This window comes from Chamaea fasciata, unplaced genomic scaffold, assembly GCF_029207755.1.
Source record: "Chamaea fasciata isolate MVZ Bird 193981 ecotype frontalis unplaced genomic scaffold, bChaFas1.0.hap1 SCAF_7, whole genome shotgun sequence".
NCBI lineage: Eukaryota > Metazoa > Chordata > Aves > Passeriformes > Sylviidae > Chamaea > Chamaea fasciata.
In genome coordinates, this window is record NW_027094092.1 from 56,348,455 (window position 1) to 56,370,506 (window position 22,052).

General features: G+C 39.0%; 1 protein-coding gene across 3 annotated transcripts in view; it reads left to right on the top strand.

Moving 5' to 3' along the window:
• The window catches only part of PPP2R5E (protein phosphatase 2 regulatory subunit B'epsilon), a 72,407-nt gene that overhangs the window by 35,437 nt on the left and 14,918 nt on the right, over positions 1-22,052 (top strand). For all 3 annotated transcript variants that reach the window (XM_066189002.1, XM_066189000.1, XM_066189001.1), the window contains exons 3-5: positions 5,666-5,862; positions 18,197-18,298; positions 20,916-21,008. In XM_066189002.1, the coding sequence (XP_066045099.1) occupies positions 5,666-5,862; positions 18,197-18,298; positions 20,916-21,008 (392 nt within the window). The remainder of the gene's footprint in view (positions 1-5,665; positions 5,863-18,196; positions 18,299-20,915; positions 21,009-22,052) is intronic.

Consider the following 22,052-nt stretch of genomic DNA (forward strand, 5'->3'; position numbering starts at 1 on the left):
CTTCATCCATGTATTGTTCTTTTCAGGGGCTGAAACTTGAGGTGCCACCTTTGTGAGTAAAAGCAGAATTTTGGTTAATTACAAAATCTGGGCAGTTTTTATGACTAAGAATGCATCTGTTAAGGAGTACCCCGTGTTGTTTGTAATGCTGCCCCATCTGCACTCAAGGCACTCAAATGATGTGTTAGATGTACACTGAGTTTAGAATACCTACCCCAGTAAATGGTGTTTATTGAGTATCTGTGAAATGACGGGGGAGTGTTAAAAGCAGTGGAGGGATTTGTGGATCCAGGATCCCTGTGGAACTACCCAGGAGACTCCCCCTTGGTGAGAATTTGCTCAGTTTGATTAGGGGCAGATTTATGGCCAGGGAGATAATTCTCAATTTTGGGACAGATTATCTGTATAGACACTGTTTATGAGGAAATTGGTGAGCTATGTCCTGTGTTGCATTTCTAATCATGCAGTTTGAACGTGCTGGAAATGGTATGGTAATGTGCTTTTTCTTTCTGAGTGTTTTCACTCAGGAAAGTCAGCTTGAGTTTGTCCCACTGTATTTATTGCTGTGTGAATAATTGTACTGGTTAGATTTTACGTATTTGGAGCACAGTGCCTAACTGCTGCCCTGCCTGTATAATTATTAAGTGTAGAGAATGGATTGGGAAAACAGCTTTGAGAAAAGCACCTCTTGTAAATGACTGATTACTGACTTGGCAAAGCATTCATAATATTGACAGCCAGTTAGGAAAATTAAATCAATGCAATCAGGATAGTGATTATTTTTCTCAAGAAGTATTTGTGTAAGAAAAAGAGGGCAAACATTTCTATTTCTTGGCATGTTAAGACCAATATTCTGCTGTGAAAATTACCTAAAGAAACGTGGTTGTTCTGTATTTCCAGACTGTAAGTTAGGTAAAGCTCTGAGCTGGGTGTCGCTAGACCTTCTCTTGAAGTCAGCTTCTCAAAGAAAACCAAAAGGCTTTCAAATTCAAATTTGCCAGTTTTATTGGAATGAAAAACTAGAAAGGTAACTTCTTCCAAAATAAAATCTTCATAGTGATTTGTGAGGGTTAGCTGGAGCAGGGTTTTATGCACCACTGCCCTCTTTGTGCAGGTGGGTCCTTGATGCAGTACTTGGTTATATTTGATGTGATTTGGTGAGCGGCAGCAAAGCAGGAGGGGTTTGGGAGATTTTTTTTGTCACAAGGAGGTTTTACTTAGCTAGAAAAAGAATTGTGCTAGGTTTACTTAGTAACTGGAAGGTATGAAAATTGAAGACTAATTATTTTGCTGTTAAGTTGAAAGGGAAAGTTGAACTTTTGCAACTTAATTGAAAGAGGAAACAGTCTCAGAGGTGGAGTGAATACAGATTTATCAGATGCTGGGACATTATAAGGAAGTTCTTAAAATTAATGTGAATAAAAATGTTATTATCAGTCTCTCCTCCCCATTTTGGACGTACTTTGGTTTTAGTATGTATTTTTAATTATTTGTGTTTAATGTGGTGTTTGCTTTTACTATCATACAAGAAGATGATGCTAATTCTCTATGCAAATGTCACTTTCAAGCTAATGAATACCAGTAAAGTATATAGTGGAAGCAATAGTTATTCTGAGAGCATTTTGATTTTAATGATTCATAAATGTTCTGATAGTGCATGTGTGGGTGAAGGGTAGCATATGTGAGCTAACTGTAGTTCTGCTTAATACTTCATACGTAATCTGCGTATTTTGTCTGGTTTTATTCCAATTTTGGGCCCTATACTACCCTGTGTTTGCAATTCCATGCCTTTTCCCCACAGTTGCCGTGCTGCTTTGAGCAGCTCAATCCGTCCCTTCATCTTCACTTCTCATTTCCCAGCATTGTATCCTTCATTGCAAAACTACTGGCAGGAGTGGATCAGGGAACTGATCCAGGTCCTCCCCCTCCCTGGTTGTTCACTTACCAGGGAGAGAAGAGCCAGAGCTCACTTCCCCTGGATGCAGTTTCTCTGGTGCACAGTTTGTTGCCTATAATCCAAAATGAGTTACTTGTAAATTACTTTAATTAAAACATGAATGCAGTATAAACGTTAATATGGTTTTTATTGATGTTAGAGACTTGCAATAAAAGTGCGCTATCAGATTTTTATGTCTTTAGATGATAAAAGGATGCAGAAGGCAGAGACTGATGAGAAGGGATGGGCTGGTTGGATTAGGATTATTTTGGGAAAAGGCTATTAAGAAAGAAACAGAATTGCTTTAGCCATTTTAGAATTAGTATTTCAGCCCTTGCAGTAAAAAGTGTTGGTCCTCGTCTAAAAAAACAAAATGTAGCACTTCCTGTCATTTTTTCTGATAACTTTATAAAAACTTGACTTCAAAGCTCTGATTCTGTCTTGATAATCAGCATTCAGATGTACTAGTGCATGCTTTCACTAAGCCGATTTCCTTTGAATCTCTGAATACTCGCTGTATTTCAAAAGCTCTGTACAGTTTTAAATGGCTAAAGAGAAAACTGACAAGCCTTAAAATGAAATTGTAGCAAAGACCTGAAAATGAGGAGAGTTCTCACAGCCATCCAGACAGAAATTTATCTTGCTTTAAGTTTCAGTTTTAATAAATGTATACTCCTCTGTGCATTTGACACAAATCACACATGCCACTTAATAGTGTCACTTTGATTTTATTTCATAGGCTATTAAAGTATTATGTGTATTTACACAGATTTATTAGAGCAGTTGCTCAATTTTCTGTTCTTTTATGTGGAAGTAGATACAGTGGTAATATTACAGGTTATTAAATTTTGGGACCTAAATGTTTGGCTGTGTGTTAGCATGGGAGTAAAATCCATGGGAAGCTTTAAGTATCTGCTGAGAAGAAGAGGGTTTTCTGTCTTTCCTCGGCCAACTGTGAACATCTGTAAGGAACTGTGTGTTTCATTGCAAGATGCTGCATGAAGGAGTTCAAGAGTTCTGCTGTGGGGTCTGTAGGTGTGTGCCCCAAATACCCCACCCCAAAATCTCAAACCAGCTGATCCCACGGTCTGTGTGGAAATGCTGGGGACATGGAACGCTGATTTTATTTGTTTGTACCACCCTTTTCTTGTCTTAGGACCCCCTAATTTTTTAGGTATATTTACTCTCCTATACCTCCCCTGTTTCTAAGTACAAAAAACCTCTGGCATTAGGTGTTACCCTGTTTCCAAGGCACCCCAAATTCCCAGGAACACTGAGAAAAAATAACTGAATGAAACTCCTTAGAGTTGTATTCCCTAGTGTGAGTGGCAATTTGCTTAATAAAGAAAAGCAGATATGACCAGAACAATTGGTTTGTGGGGTTTTATTCTGTGGGGCTTTGAGGTTTTTTAGTTGTTTGTTTGTAGGTTTTTTGGTTGGCTGTGGTTTGGTTTTTCTTGGCTTCCCCTATGGTTCATACGGCCTGGTGACGTAGCCAGACTGGCGTGAATTTCATGAAGGGTTTTAGAGTGGTTTTTCTTGAGAAGAATGTAATTATATTTTTTGTTTTGTTCCCACACCTCCAGATACTTAACTGGAGAAAGAAAAAGAAAACAAACTTTTATGACTTATTTTAATGCTTTAGTAATTAAAAGTTTTTTTATTTAATATGAACCCTGCTTAAAATGAGTATAATCTTGAGTCATATATATGAGTCTGGTTTTAACTTGTGCTGAATTGTATCCTGATGGATTCCCACTTGATTTCAGCCTGTTTTTCTTAAACATAATGTCCTTTTTGGTCAAAGCAAACATGTAAAAGTCATTTAGAAGAGTGCAACCAAAACCCCATTATGGTCGTATAACAACATAGATTGTATTAATACCTTTTAAATATTTTCAAGGTCTGTGGTGGATTATAGGTGTAATAAAGAAGAAAGTTTTAAAAATAAAGCTTTTGAAAAGCAACTAATCACACTTTCTTTTTTTCTTTTTATTTTCTTTTTTTCAGCCTGTATAGAAGTCTGGCTTTGGACTAAATTTTTCATCATTTAACTGTTGCCTGCCTGTTAATAATGGTGAATTCTGAAGTGCTTTCATCTCTCCATTATTTGAAGGCAGGTAGTCAAGAGAGCAGTCACAGAACTCAGCTTCTCCAGGCCCTTTATGTCCTGTAGGGCTGTAACCTTCGAAAGGTCGTGTATAGAAATGAATTTTTTTGTTGTAGGTGAAGGCATTTATTGAGTTTCTGTGTCTGCTTGGCTCTTCTCAGGTTTCAGCTCTGCCTCCTCTCAGGAGTTTGAATGTGTGAGAGAGACCTGGGCAGCAGAGTGGCTTTAGGGTGCCTGGTTTTGGGACCTTCAGTATTCCAGAGGTGTTTGTGGAGGTTTCTTCTCCCATGTAGATTCCCTGTTGAATCCTGTTACTACTTCAGTGCTGTAAGCAGAAACAGGTTGAACAAACTGTTGCATCTTTATTTGTACTGCAGTCCATGTTCATTCTTTTTAGTGTTTAAGCACTGGTTTTAATTAAATCTAAGCACTGTGTGTAAGCAAAACAGATTCATGGTACTTAAGCCTTAAAACTACTTAAAACTACCATACAGTTACTAACACGTCCCAGCATTTGCCAAGTATTCTTTACTATGATTTATTCTTGTGTCAGCAATGAGACGTTCTATCTTAGATTGGCCTTTTAGAAGTCCAGGTTTTAAGAAATAAACATAAATTCTTTACTGTTAAAGATTTTTTAAAGTAAGATCAGGAAAGTCAACCAGTGAATTTTGGTGCTGAGGCAGGCATTGGTGCCTTAAATAAAGCCAGGTAGCTCAAAGGAAGTGAAGCGCTCCCTAGTCTGAGGACAGACCTTCAGAGTAAAAACGTGGATTTCATTTCTGCAACTTTCTGCTATTGCTATCCTCTTGTGTACCTGAACATTGGATAAATGAAGCTGTCTCTGTATTCTTTTGATGCATTTGGTAAAGTAACCAACAGCTAAGAAGTTGACATTCCTTTTATTATTGTATTACATCTTTTCATTTGCTGAGAATTAAGAAAACAGCAAAAGTAGTGAGTTCTGCTTACTTTATTGGTTAAGCACATACTATTTTTTGTGAAAATGTTCCTATTGATGCATGTTATGTGTTCATAGTACAGCAAAAAAAATCCTCTCCGTATTTCAGTGAAATTGATTTTGCTATGGGAAGTGTCAAGGTGGGGGTAATGATTGAAACTCGAAACTTGTTTGTGGAATTATGGTCTTACTGTGTATTCATATATATGTATTCATGTATATTCATACAGGGTTATAAATGACACAGTGTTTTTAGAAATACAAATTAATCAAGCTGGATGTGTTTGACAGTTCTTTCATCCTTCTTTGGAGTTTAAGTTAATGATGGTAAATACCAGCCTCCAGTCAAAATAGTTGTTTATTGTAAAATTAAGTCTTGAATGCTGGTGTGTTTCCATCCTCTGCTTCAGCCTGAACTTTCTTGATGAACTTTATTTTTGTAATAGCAGTTGATGATTAAATTCCTTCTACAATACGTTCAAGATCTCAAACACACAATAGTAATACAGTTCCTGTAAGTGGTTCATTTGTTAATCTGAGCTCTGTTTTACAAGAATTGTATGAATACTGCTTTCCTTTGAAATTGATCTTCAAAAAGAAATCCTGTTTTGTATAATAAGATGCCAGACTCACAAAGATTTCCTTTCTTGTTTCATAGACGTTCCATCTTCAGAGCAGCCTGAACTGTTCCTAAAGAAACTTCAACAGTGCTGTGTCATTTTTGACTTCATGGACACGCTTTCAGACCTTAAAATGAAAGAATACAAGCGCTCCACTCTTAATGAACTGGTGGACTACATTACAATAAGCAGAGGCTGTTTGACAGAGCAGACTTACCCTGAAGTAGTTAGAATGGTGAGTTCTTTCTTTCTCATGGTCTCTTTTTAAATCCACTTGCAATTCCAGTTACACACTGTGGGCGAAATTGAACCCTGGAGTAGGTGGATTAAATGATGCCTTTGGCTGTATTTGCTAATAGACATTGCTTGGAGATTAATTCTCCAAAGACAAAAATATTAAATTTTATTTATTTTTAATGAAAGTCAACTAGATAATCATTATTATAGTGTCACAAATGCATGAAAGGAAACCTGGATTGTTTCCTGATGGAGAAAACCAGCAGCCATAAAATCAGAGTCCCTTATGTTTCTACCAATCTACCTTCCCCCTCCTCCCAGTATATATAATGGAATAATTTTTGCAAGTTTCTTATCTTCCTTTTAGCTTTTTCCAAGCTCTTGAGTATCTGCTTTATGCAAAGATAACTTAAAGTATGCATGGATATTAATTTTAAAATGCTAAAAATGCTGTATAGGATGGTTGTGAAAATGTCCTGGTTGTGTTGTGTGGATTCATTGCAGGTGCTGTTAGAGTGCACAAGATTGCTCAACTACAAAGCCATACCTTGTGTATATAAATTGTTGAGTAATAGTGTTTTCAAAGTAAAAATGGAAACAGTACCAGATGCTGCATGGTGAAGAATGTTCATTGCAACTGGCAGAATCAGTCACTGCTTTAAAATGTTTGTTCTGTGCTACTGTACAGAACCCTTATAACCTGTTCACTAAATGAGAAAGCAATTAATTAAATATAGATTTGGTCATGTCAGTTTCCTAATGGTACTGTGTGATCGTGGGATCCTCTGGCTATGTGCTGTGAGAAGAAAAACATTAATTCTTTTTGCATTGCATTGTGTATGCTCCTCACTTCTTTTCTGACACACAGATACATGCTGTGTTGCTTGTCTGTAATACTTAAAAATAGCTGTAAATTGTGACAGAACCATCAAGCAGTTAATCATGAAGGGAAAAAACCAGAATTAAGGGTGTATGAAAAAATCTTAACATGGCTTCTTTGTGTGTATGCATTGTCAGAAAGCCTATAATTATGAGATCAGATTCTTCCCCTTCTGCTTCACCCTCTCTTGCCCCCTTTTGCATTGGACCAGTCTTGTGAATGAATTGCTTGCTGTTTTATTTCTTCAGTATGTGAACTAATGCACCATTCAAATACCAGGCAGAATACAGAATGACTTTTTTTTTTTCTCAATTTTTCTGCTGGTGCCACACTGTAGAATCGAAATGGTTTGCAAATGTTAGTTTAATCTAATGTGTACCCCTTGTGATGAACAAAGTATATCACATCCTTTGCATAGAAAGGATGTTGATGCACAGATAGCTTCAATATAATGGGGGACCTTTTCTGGGTGTAGCAGATGCTTCCAAACTCATCCCTTCAGAGAATTTGGTAATTTTTTAGCATTTCTGTTACGGAGGTTGTATTCTTGCATTGACTTTGGTTATAGTTGTTTACTGAAGCAACATCTCTTGAATAAAAACTGCAAGTTAGTGTTGCCTTCGCTTGGGCCCCAAGAAACAAGAAGAATTTGATTTGTAATTGTTTATAAAGTTCAATTTGAGTCATAAATCATAATCTGTGAAACAATGTGATCTTGAACTGTGGAAGACATGTGAAACCCCTTTGGTATCGTGTCCTACTGTCCCTGCAGTCACTTGTATTGATTCACACAACAGTTTTTAACTTAAGGAAACGATGTATTGCCTAAAGAGTTTGAAAAGCATGGTTTTGAATAATTTCCTTAAATATTGTCTGTATCTATGATATGGAGGAGTTAACTGGAAATCAAGATATAGCCTGAATGTTTCCAGTGGATTTCATAGATATTTACTAATGGAGCTTAAGAAATTCCGGTTTCAGCTTAGCTCCTTTTTGATAGAAATCTCTTCTCTCATATTTTCCTTTCATCATTCCCTTCTTCATTCTGCTTTCCTCTACTTTTCATTTGTGGTGCTGAACCCAGGCTGTTTTCTCTTTAGTGCTGGGGTTCTGAAGCAGGGGAGGACTGTGAATATTCTCATGTCCTGTGTCTGCCTACCCAGTGGCCCCTGACTGCCCAAACCTGGATTTTTTTACAAGTAAAAAGATGCCTAAGTATTTAGGGACGTGAACATGTTTTTTTCTTAAAGAATTTCCTAAGAAAATTGTAAGTAAATTTAATTGTAAATTATAATTTAGGTTTTGGATGGAACTCTGGCCTGCTACAGCCACCTGAGCTTTGGTGAAGGTGTAAGCAGTTGAAAGCTGGAGTCCCCTAATTGTGCCTGTCACAACCAGTGGTATTCTTGGTGCATATGCTGCTGGAAAATCACTTTGCTGGTTGTATTCCATGGGAGCAGGATGCAATGCTCTGATTCTGAATTTGTGTGAGTGAATCCATAGCAGATGCATGAATGATTCCTGGCAATTGTTCCAACAAATGCTATTGCAGTGTTTCTGCTAAACCACGTCACCAGGGCTTTGGAGGCTTGCAGGTATTTTGGTTTTTTTTGCAGATAGACTGGTAAAAATGCTATTTTTTCCTGCTGGTCTTTGCCTATAAAAGCATGACTTCTTCACCATTTTGAGCACAGTTACATAGGCCCTACAGGGAAAGATAGTTCTTCTAACAGTATATAGAATAAGTTTACAGCACATACTGCCAGGTGAAGAGATGGCATTAGTCACTTTGTGCTGAGGCATTGTTTTTTGGTATAACTTGGCTGTTTGCAGTAAGTATGTTCTTGTTTTAGGCAGTTTAGTGTCCCTAACCATACACTGAGACAGACTTAAATGTCCACAGCTGACTTCATGAGTGCAACTACCTCCTTCATGTGCTTTTGGGGATTTTCACCACGGTCTCCACCTGTGTTCACAGGGGAGCTGTCACGTTGACAGTCTCAGAGCTGTCATGATAGTGAAGAAAACAGCAATATCTATGTCCTGACCAAGTTGGCATCCTCCCTGACTGCCTGCCACAATTGTCATGGGAGTGTTTTGATTGAAAGACCAGGATCTTAAAACTGATCAAAACTGAGCTCAGTTGTTTTATGTCCCTTTGAAAGTTCTCTACCCTGTTATGTTTAGTGTTTATGAATCTAACAATTGATACTTCCTGCTTGTCCCTTTGGGCTACTGTGATGTGGAGGTGAAGGGGAAAAAAGTTATTTTGTGAGTTTAAGCATCATTCAGGAGCAGAAAAAAAAAAAGGTGCACCAGTCTAAAACTGGTATTTTTAGAGTTACTAATATTCATAGAGAAGGATTAATAGCTAAAGTGTTTTCTCATCTAAATCATGTAAAATGTTCAAAAAAGTAATATCTGTGGAAGAGCCTTTTTTGCTTTAAGGTTTTATAATCTTATGTCTATGTTAATGATCTCTGTTAGTGATCCAAAAGGTGTTTGGCTCTAGACATACTAGGCTAGGAAAAGGTTGCCAGTAGAATTCTTCAGAAGAGCTGAGATTTTTAATTGCTTCTAAAACAGAAGGGTTTGAAAAAGTCATTTGTGGTAGCCAGATGATTTATGGATGTTTTTCATGACGACCATCTAAAAATTATGCCATTAAAAGCTTTATCCATGCTTGTAATATCACATGTTTTCATCTTCTCCTCTTGAGCATGTGATATGATGTTGTATATAGCTAAATGTGAAACCTCTTGGCTGTTTGTCAACCTGTGTGCAAATCTGCTTCCTTAAACCACTCTTTAGCTTGATACAGTGTCTGGCATGTTATTAAAAAAAAAATAAAACAAACCAGAATTCTCCTAATGACCACCAAAGCAAGTTGCAGAGGCCTCATCCGTGTCATCAATGTCAGTTGATGGGGAGAGCAATTGGGATTTGTGTTAATGGCCATGAGCTGAACAGATTAATTCAGGAGGGTATTGCTCAGCATGCTTCCCTTGCAGTTTGATGTGTTGCTCAGAAGGGGAGATGACATTCTTTAGAATTAGGCAAGTCTTAGGGAGGATGGCCTTCCCAATTAAGCCACACTCTGCTAAGAAGGAAATGCCAGTAATAGGACTTTATGAGCCAATAATTCGACACTTAATCTAAAATTTATTCCTGTCTGAGCAAAATGTGGAGGCTTAAACTGATGATACTGATTTTTGCTGGTAGATTAAGTAGTGGTAGTTGAATGAAATAAATGTTTGTTATTATCTGTGGTGTCCTGAAGGGTGTATGTGGTAGAGCTGTTAGTGTTTTATGGATGTTAAGACATAGATTGAGGAAACTGATCTATTTCATTTAAAATTGGAGGAAAAAATTGTCAAGCTGTTAAACTGAGATGAATCTCTTTGTTGGTGAGCAACCTTTCAGCTCTCCTACTTGCTTCTTTAGAAATTGTAAACCCGGGTGCTGACGTTTATGCAACATCAGTGTGTGTTTGCCAGCCCACAGGAGATGGCTAATGAAACTCTCTTCAGATACATCTTTTAGAATGGAATTGTGATACTTTGTTCTCTTTTCTAAGTGCTGAAATGCCTCTGGCTTCCCATTGTCATCTTTACCTTTTCTGTAATGGCAAATCAAGTAAAAGAAGACTGTAATTTCTGTACAGCCAAAGTGAAACATCATAGGAGATGTCGTGTGGTGCAGAAGCTGCGTTAGGCAACACAGGGAAAGAAACTTGGTTAAATCAATACCCAAATAAACACAAAAAATGCATTTTAAAGGTCGGATTCTGGTGTGGGTTTTTATTCCCCCCCCCCCCCCCTTCTTTCTACTGACATAAATCTAGAGAGACTGCATTCGTTTTTACTGCAGGTTTGTCTCAACAGATGTGAGGGCAGAGTCTGTTCAGGAGTTTGTTTGTGACAGACCCGTTAAACATAAAGAATATCTTGCTAAGCCATGATTTTTTTAGCATGTTGAGGAACCTATTTTTAGGAAGTGTTCTAGCTGTTAGACTTCATAGGCATTATGGTTTTTATATTTTCTATAGCTTTAGCTGTGTCTTATGACTAAGTATGACATCTTCAGAGTTTCTGTATTAAAATGTTCTTGGATAGAGATTTTTCTGCAGGTCCATCAATATTCAGTGTTGCCTTTCTGATTTAACAAAAACCCTGTGTGTATGTTCCTGTTGCTTCTTGTATTAGATTTCAAAATATGATACTGAATGTCATTTTGAGTTTAAGGGAAGTAAATGAAATCATATACTCTAACAAGAATGGACAAATCATATCCCTTTCTCATGGGAATTTTTATATAAGTTCAGGAATTCTGTAAAATACTAGGAATTAATCTTGGACTTGATTCAGTGGAAGTGGAACAGATTTTGAAGCCATCTAAAATTCTGGAGGAAAATGCAGTGTCCTTTGACACCCCCCCCCCTCCAATGTTTTTTGATTTAAAATTGTCACGTAGGAGCAGCCATAATGGAGCAAACATGCTATTGTTAAAGAAACACATAAAAAATCATATAAAATTTTAAATTCTGTTCTTCTTTCTTTAATGTCAGCGTTATCAATTCTGTAGAAGCAAGAAAAGAATCTAACTTTGATTTCTTTAATGCATTATTTCCAAATACTTTTGTTATGTGTTTTTGTTATTCACATTCTTTATACACCTAGCTCGTTTTAAACATACGATGCTTATTAAAAAAAGAGGCTCTGATGTTCTGTGCTCCTCTCAAAAGATCAGTTGGAGGCAGCTCCTCTTGCAGCAGTTGTCCCTAATAATTTTCCTGGGCAGTCTGTAATTACATTTACTCGGATCTGTTATTCCTGCGGTTGGTTACGTAGGCCTTGCATCTGTCAGACTTTATCTGCATAACAGTTCAGTGTGAAGGTCTAAAGCAAAGAAATAAACTGGAAAAACACCTTCTTGTTCCAAGAAGCACTTGAGCTATATTTATTTTTATATTTATTTATTTATTTGCTTAAAGGACCTTTACATCCCCACACCCTAGTTTGGCTGTGTCATCCTCTTAAGTACCTTCAAAGCGTTTTGTCTGCAGACAAGTACAGTGTTCGTCTTCTTCTGAGGGATTGTTTTCCTGAGTTTTGAATTGTATGTTTTGTTCTTTAGTTAGGAGTCCAGGACACCATGAGTTTTGTAATGCTGTCTAGAGTTCAAGTTCAAGCATTGGCAGGCTTTCACTTGATCTCCTGCCTGCTCTGGAGGTGAGGGGCTCTTTCTGCTGATACTGTGCTTTAATTTGTCCAAGATACTTGAGCTACTGCTATGATTTTTCAGGCTGTATTACAGAATTATCTGGGCACACATTAAATGAGTAACTCTTCAATTGAATCATCTGGAAACTTAGCTTTTTTTCTCCCTATCACAAGGAGATAGTGATGAATGGGGTTTTTGGTAGGGTACTCAGATATAGTCCTGGTCTAGGTGACCTAGAGTGGAATTGCAGAGCTCCAGTTTCCAGCAGTGAGAAGGTTGTACCCAGGGCTGCTGCCTGGGCTGGGGTCTGGGCTAACACTTCTAGTTCAAATCCAAAGTGTCGTAATCCACCTTAATTCTTGTTAAGGTGAACAAGATGAGAACAAGGGGTGGTGTCTTTAAACTGGAAGGGGAGAATAAAGGGTAATGGCTTGAATTTGGAAAGGGACAGGGACAGATTACATGTTAGGATGGAATTGTTGACTTAGGTTGGTGAGCCATTGGCACAGGTTGCCCAGAGAAGCTGTGGCTGTGCCATCCCTGGAATTGTTTTAGGCCAGGTTGGATGGAGTTTGGAGCAACCTGGTCTAGTGGAAAGCGTCTCTGCCTGTGGCAGGGCGTGTTGGAATTAGATGACCTATAAGGTCCCTCCCTACCCAAACCACTCTGTGGTTCTATGAGAAGTTTCAGGGTTTGTAAATTCGGTTTCTTTTGGGCAAAACACCCACTGCAGCGGTATAGCTACTGCTTTTTTCTGTGCGGGATAGCACTAGAGAGCAACTCCTAAACACACATGGTGTGGACATTGCACCTGAGCAGCAGCTGTTTTGTCCTAGGAACTCTCTCCTGTTGTAGTTCTGTCAAGAGAAGCATTGCCTAGGGATCTCAGGTTTGCTGCTTCCTTATCTGTATGGATGGAAGCTGCTACCACCACTGAAGTGGATGATGGTAAGCTAACAAGTTTAGGAGCCTTGATCCGGAGCTAAATTCTTGCAGGTTATTGATTGAATTTTTAGAAGACTTAAAGGTCAAGGGAAAATGAGAAGAGCTGTTTTCCCCCCAGCCTATGATCTGGATTGTTGACTGTGTTCACAATCCAATGTAGTTCATTTTGATTCAGCCAAGTCAAAAGTAATGCTCCTGGGCAAAAGAAGGCACATAATATTAAACCCTGAAAGACTGTATTCAGGCAAGCAGTGGTGCAGAAAAGAACCTGAGCATTGTGGCTTGCTTATCATGAGTATCTTAATATGAATTTCTGGTACGCTGCACTGTTCAAAGAAGTGAATGTTGATAAATTAATCCGACAACATGCAGGAAAAAAGAGGGAGGTGGCCTGGCTTTTTATATGTACCCCAGTGCACTTGTGCACAGGTGGGAGGTCAAAGGAAGGAAGCAAAAATAATCACAGGATTAAAAACAAACAGAGAAACTAACAACTGCCTGGGTTTAGGAGCTTTGTTTTTCCATTTAACGACACAGAGGTTGAGAGTTGTTGTGTCTGTATAAAAATACCTCTCTATAGATAGACACATACTGCATATGCAAATGTATATACAGGTGTAAAGGAGATCTGGTGGTTTAACAAGAGTCAGCAGGGTATCAGGCAGATTCAGCCTTAAGATCGGAAGCAGTGCTGTAGTTAAATTAGTAGTGAAACTTAAGGAGAAGAGAGCTGGTGGAACAGTTTATAACATTTTAAGATAAAATTGGATACTACATTTTGTAAGCAGTTCTTTAGTCAAACTTCAGGGAACAGTTCAGCAGGTTTTATAGAGAGATTATAGCTGAGTAAATGCAGCAGTTGCTTCAGGCTCTAGAATATGTAAATCTGTAAACAATATTAGAAAACTCCATATATGCAGATATGTTTCGGAAGGACAAGTCCAGCGTCTTTTTCAGGGGCCAGTGTTGTCTCCAGGTTAGCATGGCTTTGTGTTATGACTTAATTACATTTTATTGCTTCTCTATGTTATTATTATGCACAGCAGTTTAAACATTGTAAGCAGAGATACTGGGTTTCAATTTTATATGTACATGGGGTTTATTTGGATGATTCCACATATTTTTAATTGAAGAACAGGTGTTCCCTGTAAGCTAAATGGGCATCCACTTACCCTGGTTTTATATAGAGAATATATTAAACTTTGCAGTGTGTGTGTTTGTTTTCATTTCAGCTTTCATTCAGGAAGACTATTACTGATAAAAATCTTTGTTTCAAACAGCACAGAGTAGAAGTGCTCAACTGCAATTTAATTTGGGAAGTGTTTCTGTTACAGCATTGTCATTTTTATAGCACTCCAGTGAGGGGCAAAGAGAGGACTTCTCAAAACATGAATTTTGACTTCAGACTTGAGCCTCATACTACCTTATTTTCTAAAAGTTATTTCAAATAGAAATATGGTGATAAAGCTTTCTTGAAGCTTGATGCTTTTACCTGTATATTCATAATTTTGTAGTTCTGCATTGCCAGGTACCAGCCGTCAGATCTGTTCAGAAATTGCAGCTCACTCTTTGGGGGGGTGCAGAGCAGCCTGCCCTGTCTTGTTTGTTTTTAATGAATTGACACTGACTTGTAATTGCCTGGGAGAGTTTTTGTCTTGCCTCTGGTTGGAGTTAGATGTTAGATCAGATCTTAAGAAGAAATTCTTGATTAAGAAGGCAAGTGAAGCACTGGCACAGGTTGCCCAGAGAAGTTGTGATTGCCCTGTCCCTGGAAGTGTTCAAAGCCAGGCTGGATGGGGCTTGGAGCAGCCTGGTCTTGTGGGTGGCATCCCTACCCATGGCAGGATGTTGGAATGAGATGACCTTTAAGGTCCCTTCCAACCCAAACCACTCCGTGATTCTGTGGGTTGTGCCTGACTGACACACTGACACAGAGCTCAGAAGTTTTCGTGCATCTCCAGTCTAGAAATCTGTCATTTCAGAATTTCCAGTTTGATCTTGGATGTTTTTGATTCAGTGCCAATGGGTAGATTTAACTGCTTGTTTATTTGGTTTCTGGCACTTGGGTGTTCAGATTCTGCGTGGTGGAGGAGCTGTGGTGGACTCTGTACACCCAGTTTGGTGTGTGCTTCTGAAGGTACAGCCATTGTACCTGTACCTTCATTCACCTGAAGTACAGGAGAAGAGGGTGCAGGTGCTTTTGAGGACAGAGAGGGGACATCTGTCTTGATACAACTTTCTAGAATATCAGAGTTCTGGTTTGCCTTCCAAAAATATCATCTGGGCTTGGAGGCGTTCCTAATCAGTGGCAGACGGAAGTCAGTATTGATCCATAGGCATTTGTTGTGGCTTTGGGAGAGGAATCACTGGGGATTGTGTATGCAGGCTGGCAGGGATGTCCTCTGGCTTGGTGATCCAAGAGAGGTCAGGAGAGAAATGATTCAGCTCTCCAGCTGAAGGAATTTTGGCATGCTGCTTGGGCCCAGGGATAAATACTAAATAGCTGCCTTATGCCGATCTGAGAAAAGGTCTTAACAGATCCAGTGTGGTGTGTTCCTGTGTTAGTGTGGTGGCTGTCTGGGTCTCCAATGTACAGCTGGGCAGTTCATGCATGGAAGGACTTGTTGCCTTCAGTTCTCCCTTAGAGGCTTATAAACATTAACCACCCAGAGGCTACTGATTTAGATAAGCAGGCTATAAATTGACACTGCATGTAAACGAGCTATCCTGCTGTGTTGTGGTGATTAATGTGACTGTAATGGCACACATTATCTCCTAAAGTTATGATAACCTGGGGAAATCACTTAAAGATAACCTGTTCTGTCTGTTCTCCTCAGGAGAATATCTGCATTTTGGCTCCACATAGTTTATCTTTACTCCTAATGCAAAACAGAAAATTGAAGAGAGCAAACTGCATACTAGGACTATATTCTAGCCTGCATTGCATTTTAATGTTAATTTTCTTATGCAAAAAAAAACCCCTGCTTTTGAGTTGCCTTGAGACTGGCATTTTTTAATAGGCACTCTCCAGAAATCACACTAATTTTGTCCCAAGCTCAAGATCCAGGTGTCAATGCTGGCACTTAACTAATTGTTGCTAAACCTCTCATACTTCTGTCGTGCTGGTAAGGCCTTGGCACTAACTGCTTGAGGCTTGGTTGGACTTAATTTGAGTCTTACAGGAATTTGTCTTTGTTTAGCTTTTCATTCTGGAAGTATGTACTTTCCCTTGCTGGTTTTGCTTGTGCCATAATTCAGTATTTGTTCCAGTTTCCAAACAAAACTGCTGATGAGTGATCTGTAGGTACAAGTTTTACTAATACATGTATAGTTAAATCTGGAGAAAATTTTCTTTCTTGTTTCAAATGAAATTTAAAGCAGAAAAGAAAAAAAAAGCTGCCTTTGGTTTTCTTAGTTTCTTATTTTGATCCAAATCCTGGGAGAGCTGGGATTTTTGACTGTGAAGCATTAACAAAAAATTCCTGAGTAACTATTTTAGAATCCTAGATGTTTGGATTGGAGGTACATTTCCCACTTTTTACTTGGGCATGCTTTGGGCTGTCTACCCTCTTTTGTGTTCTATCGTAGAAACTCTGCCTTGCTAATTCTGATCACTCTCCTCCTCTCCCTGCATTTACATATCAGGGATAGTAGGAGGAGGAGCTCAGGAATCCTTGAGGAAAGACAAACTGTAACATGTGTGTATTCCTGGAATAGTTATTTGACCTCTCATGAGATGAGAAATGTCTCTTCGTGAAGGGGCTCTTAAGAGAAGTGAATGAGTTGGGGGAGAGGCTGGAGAAGGGAGAAAAAGATCTTCTCCTAATGAACGCTGGCAGTCACTCAGCTGGTGTGGGTACAGGGTGGGGAGGAGTTCAGTCCCCAGCAGCACGGGCTGGAGTAAGTGTTGTGTCTCTCCAGGCTGAAAGCAGTGCTGAGCTTTACCGAGTGGGGCTTCTGCAGAGCCTGCAGGACTGGAACTGCAGTGGCACACACCCTCTTGTGGCAGGAAGGGACAAGTCCCAGCACAAACCAGTGTGGCCTCTTGTTCTCTGTACTCGCTGGTTTGCCTTGCTCACTCTTGTGTTCAGTGAGCATCCCTCACTCGGGTGCACCACGTGTGCACTTACATCCTTCGCTTTCCTGCACTTACATCCTTCGTCTTTCTGTTTATGCAGTGCCTGAATCTGTTCTGTTTGTCTTGCAAATTCTAAAACTTCACCCTATTTAAATCTGGTTTTATCAGTATTTGGATTGTGTTTCAGCTGTGGGCTTTAAAGTGCCCTTTCCCACTAAGTTGCCGACGGACTGAAAATATGCCTTACAGACTAAAACATTTACAGGAGCAATAAAGCTGGAAAAAGAAACAAGGATGCTGAAGAACATACTAGTTGTGTGTCTTAAATGGCTTAGTTTGTCTGAACTTCTGTGAAGGGGTCATGTATAGATTAGGGGATAACATGCTGCTTTTCCCAGCTGTTTGATTAACCAGCTTAGAGATGGGTCAAATGCGCAGGAGCAGAGCACAAGGAAGGCACATCATCACCTTCCAAGTGCAGAGAGGCCCTATAGCATGTTTGCAGTTTATCAGATTTGCTGCATAATAAGCTGTACGCTCCATTCAGCACTCTAATTAACCCAGGAAAGCTCTCTGGCTCAGTCTTTGCTGATAGCATGAACCTCACAAAGCCAGGCAGTCTCACCAAAGTACCTCTAAATAAGATTAAGCAAAGCGAGCCAGCCATGAAATAAAATGTAGGCTAAGTGTCGAGCGAATACTATTATTTGCTTTCATTTAGTACCTAGTTCTGTACTTGGCATGAGGTGTCCAGGCATTTAATGTAACTGGCAACTCCTAACAAGTGCTGACAGATGAGACCTTAATCATTAATGTTTTTCTGTACAGACAAAAATAACCAAGTGCTCTATGACAACACTTACAAATACTAGTTGATGGTATTTCCTACATCTCTTAAGCAGTCTTGGCTCCCATTGATGCCTGCCAGGGTTGGGAATTACATGTTGGTGGGCTCCTCTGGAACGTGGTGGCAGACTAGGTAATGCTGGAATGTCAAAGGAGAGGAGAAAAGCCAAGGCTGGTGGCAGGTTTGTAAAGTGACAGGTTTCTTAGCCCTGTGCTGTTGCTAAAGATCCTTGTCAGACAGCAGGAAAAAGAACTAGTTTTTAAGTGATGGAGGATAGAGCAGGTACAGACATACAGAGTTCCTGAAATCTATTACCTGTTTGAACTGCGGATCTCATCCTCCTTTCTTTGCCTTTTCAGGTATCTTGCAATATCTTCAGAACTCTCCCACCTAGTGACAGCAATGAATTTGATCCAGAAGAAGATGAGCCCACCTTGGAGGCATCGTGGCCGCATTTACAGGTTTTTGATTATTTACCTCAGAAGAAATTCTTGTCATTGCTTAGTGTATCTAATAATTTTCTCAGCTTTTTTTTTTTTAACCTGTGATTCAGAACTAGTCTGTGAGGCACTAGCATTTATTAATACTGTTTGTGATTCTAATATAGCACCTACAGAGATGGGAGAGAACTTTGTGATACTTGCAAAATGTTAAAGCTTTCTTTCAAAATTATATTGATGGTGTCCCTCATACTCCTGTTTTCCTTCATTGATTTAAAAATTATTTTGCTTTCCCAACTGCTTCGATGCACAAGTGTTTTTCATCAACTTCAGCAAGAGCATTGTGAGGATGACGCTGCTGGCAGTTTTGCTTTATTGAGGGTGGTTAATATTCATACCAAAGTGCACAGGTGTTGGCAGCTGATCAGAAAAATGAATGAGAAGCTGCATCCCTATCTAAGTCCTCCTTCCTCTCCTCGAGTCAAGGTTTGCTCCCAGGTGTTTGTAGCAGGATTCAAGCTCACTGAGTAGCATCCCTTCCTCTGAATTTCAGTTGTCAAAACAAGGGATTTTGAGACCCCCATGTGGAATAACACTGTATCCAGGTCTGGAGTTGCTAGCACAAGACAATTGTGGACCTGTTGGAGTGGGTCCAGAGGGGAGGGTGCAAAGATGATCAGAGGGCTGGAGCATCTGTCTTGTGAGCACAGGCTGAGAGCTAGGGTTACTCATCCTGCAGAAGAGAAGGCTCCAGGGAAACCTCATTGCAGCCTTCCAGTACTTGAAAGGGAGCTTATAAGAAGCAAGGGAGAGTGACTTTTACATGGTCAGATAGTAATAGGACAAGGAGAGATTCAGATTATGCTTTATTAAGAAGTTCTTGACTTGTGAGGGTGGTGAGGCCCTGGCACAGGTTGCCCAGAGAAGCTGTGGCTGCCACATCTCTGGGAACATTGTAGGCCAGGTTGGATAGGACTCTGGTTGGATGAGCAACCTGGTCTTGGGAAAGGTGTCTCATGGCAGGGGAGTGAAATGAGGTGATCTTTAAGGTGCTTTCCAACCCAAACCATTCCATGGTTCTTTGATTTTTGAATGAAGAACATAAACTAATCTGGAGAAAGCAGATCCTGATGCAGTGAATTCCTTTATAGAAAATACAGATGAAGATCCTGAGTGTATTAGTCAGGGTAATGACTCACACCACTGGTAAATTTACAAGAAGTTTGCTCGAGTAACAGTTTGTGGAGTTTGGGAGTTTTTGTGAGCAAAGGAGGAAAATTGATCTCAGCCTGAAATGAGGATTTTATTTTACAGTTGCATGCACAATCCTGTGAGCGGTTTGTTTCACTCTTTTGTGCTCTCTAATTCAGAATCTGTTGAAATGTAGGTTCATCCTTCATTTATATTTAAATTTCACAAAAAATAAGAATCTTCAAAACTTCAAGGCAGCTCTGAGGAGCTTTGCCTGCCTGGAAACAGCACATGCAGTGACACTGGTGCTGTAGTTCAGAAAGTCATTACTGGCATGGAAATGATGGAATTTCTTATCCAGTGGATGACTTACTATTGTCAAGAAGAAATTCACCAAAGTATTTGTGAGAAGTCGATGGAATTGATTTCCTGATGATTTAATGTTGGTGTTATGTAAGCTGTCACTTTTCCCACAACCTATTTCTAAACCTCTCTGCTGCTTTTTGATTTCCCATTGCTTCCTTTGAGGAGTCAGGGAACGTTGCTATCAAGTACCAGCAGCGGATTTGCAGCATATTGCTGTCATGGAAAAGTTTAAACTGATTTTAAAATGTAATTTTTAAGCTTCCTTTCTCCTTTCAGTATCAATATTCATACTCACTAAAGACAAAAAGGGAAAAGTTTTCAATGGCTGCTCTTTATGAAAAGGTTCTGCAAAGAGAATGGCTGGCTGGCAGCTCATTATCAGTGACAGATCAGAGTTGCTGTCTTATGAGGCCACAGCAGTCTCTGTTTCACTTCCCTTCCTTGTTCCCTGGTTTTTGTACTCTTCTTTTTCTCCACTAAATGAAAAGTCTTGCTGTCCCACTGAAGACTTTAGGTAGAGATGGAATTGCATGAAAATAAGCAGATTTTCTCCAGCCCTGAGGCTAATCTTTACAGTAAGTTAGGAACTTCTGAATAAATTCTGGTTTGCATTCTTCTTCTGTGTTTCAAGTTGTACTAGAACACTACTCTAAGCAGTTTCTAATTTAATTTAAATATTTCCAAACTGTTCCAACCAACCCCTTCAGAATTGTAATGTCTGTATTTGATGTGACTTCAGCAGTTCAGAGGGCAGTTTAAATGTGCTTCCCAATTACTCTAGGAAGCTTTACAAGATGATAACAAGCATTACAAGATGGCAGTGGCTGTTCTTGGTGATGAAATGTCTTTGACTGGAGTTAAATAAGCAAAGGCAGCTTAAAAAGTTCATGTAATTAATTTTAACTAAAGGGTGGCAGTTCAATAAAGGAGTAAAATATTTTCCATTATATTGACCCATTGTACTGTACAAGCACTTAATCTTCTAACAAAATAATTTAGGGAAATACTAAAAATATGAAGATTAATCAAGTCATAAACTAAACCTGTGTTTTGTTGGTTTGTTTTGTTTTGTTTTTTGCAGCTTGTATATGAGTTTTTCATACGATTTTTGGAAAGCCAAGAATTTCAGCCCAGCATTGCCAAAAAATACATAGATCAAAAATTTGTATTGCAGGTAAGCTGGTGGGTTTTCTTTAAGGCTTTGTGTCATCTTTGGGGGGAAAAAATCCTGTGCAATGGTTTTGTTTAGAATTTGAAAGTGTAACTTTATTTGCAACAGAAAAAGGCTAAACCAGCATCTACAATTTAATCTATGGAGGTAGTGGAAAAAGGTGTATGTGTGTTTATATGTCACTCTCCGTTGCTATAGATACATAAAATAGATGGTTTGGATCCAGTTTTGATACCTCAATCAAAATATTTGACTTACTGGTTTTGGGAGGGAGCTGAAACAGTAACTTGAAAAATGAAAAGTTTGCTACCAAGTAGTCTCAAAATGCTGTACTCTCTTTCTAGAGAAGACTACCTAAACACCGGTTTTAATGTGTCTTAATATTGTTGATACATACAGAGGTGGTTGAAGGAAGTTGTCTTCTGGGTTAAACCAGTATACTCCACACATGCATCTTTTGTCTTCAAATTTGAGAACAGGCCTGTCTTGGGTTTTCTTTTCCCTTTGTGAGTTTTTGTATAACTGCAAAGTCAAAAAGAACTTTGTGCTTGATGCTGTCTGTAGCTTGCTTTTGAAATCAGGGGAGTTTAGAATGGTGTCTACTTAGCTAGAAAAGGGAGTTCCTTGCAGGCTGACATTTGAATGGAAAACAAAGCAGAGTTGGCAGGAGATACTCAGCATTTCTGAAGACCTTTCTCTTGCTCCTTATCACTCATGGAGCTTTTATTTTCCTCTGTAGTGCTCAAGCTATAAAAGTTGTGCTTTACTGTTCATGTATGTGGTTTGGAGGAAGAATACCTGAAAAATTTAGTGAAAAGAGCAATTTCTGTCCTTAAATTCAAAGTTTTAAAGACAGGAATTCAATTTCCTTCTCGTTGCACAAGACCTTCTTCATCCTATACAAGCAAAGGATATACTTAAATTTTTATTTTATCCATCTTCTAAACACAAGAGCATTTTTTCATCTGGATCAAACCTCTGGTGGTTTCCTTTTTGTTCATCTCAGTACTGATTTGACAAGGAGGTGCACCAATGTGTTCATCCAGT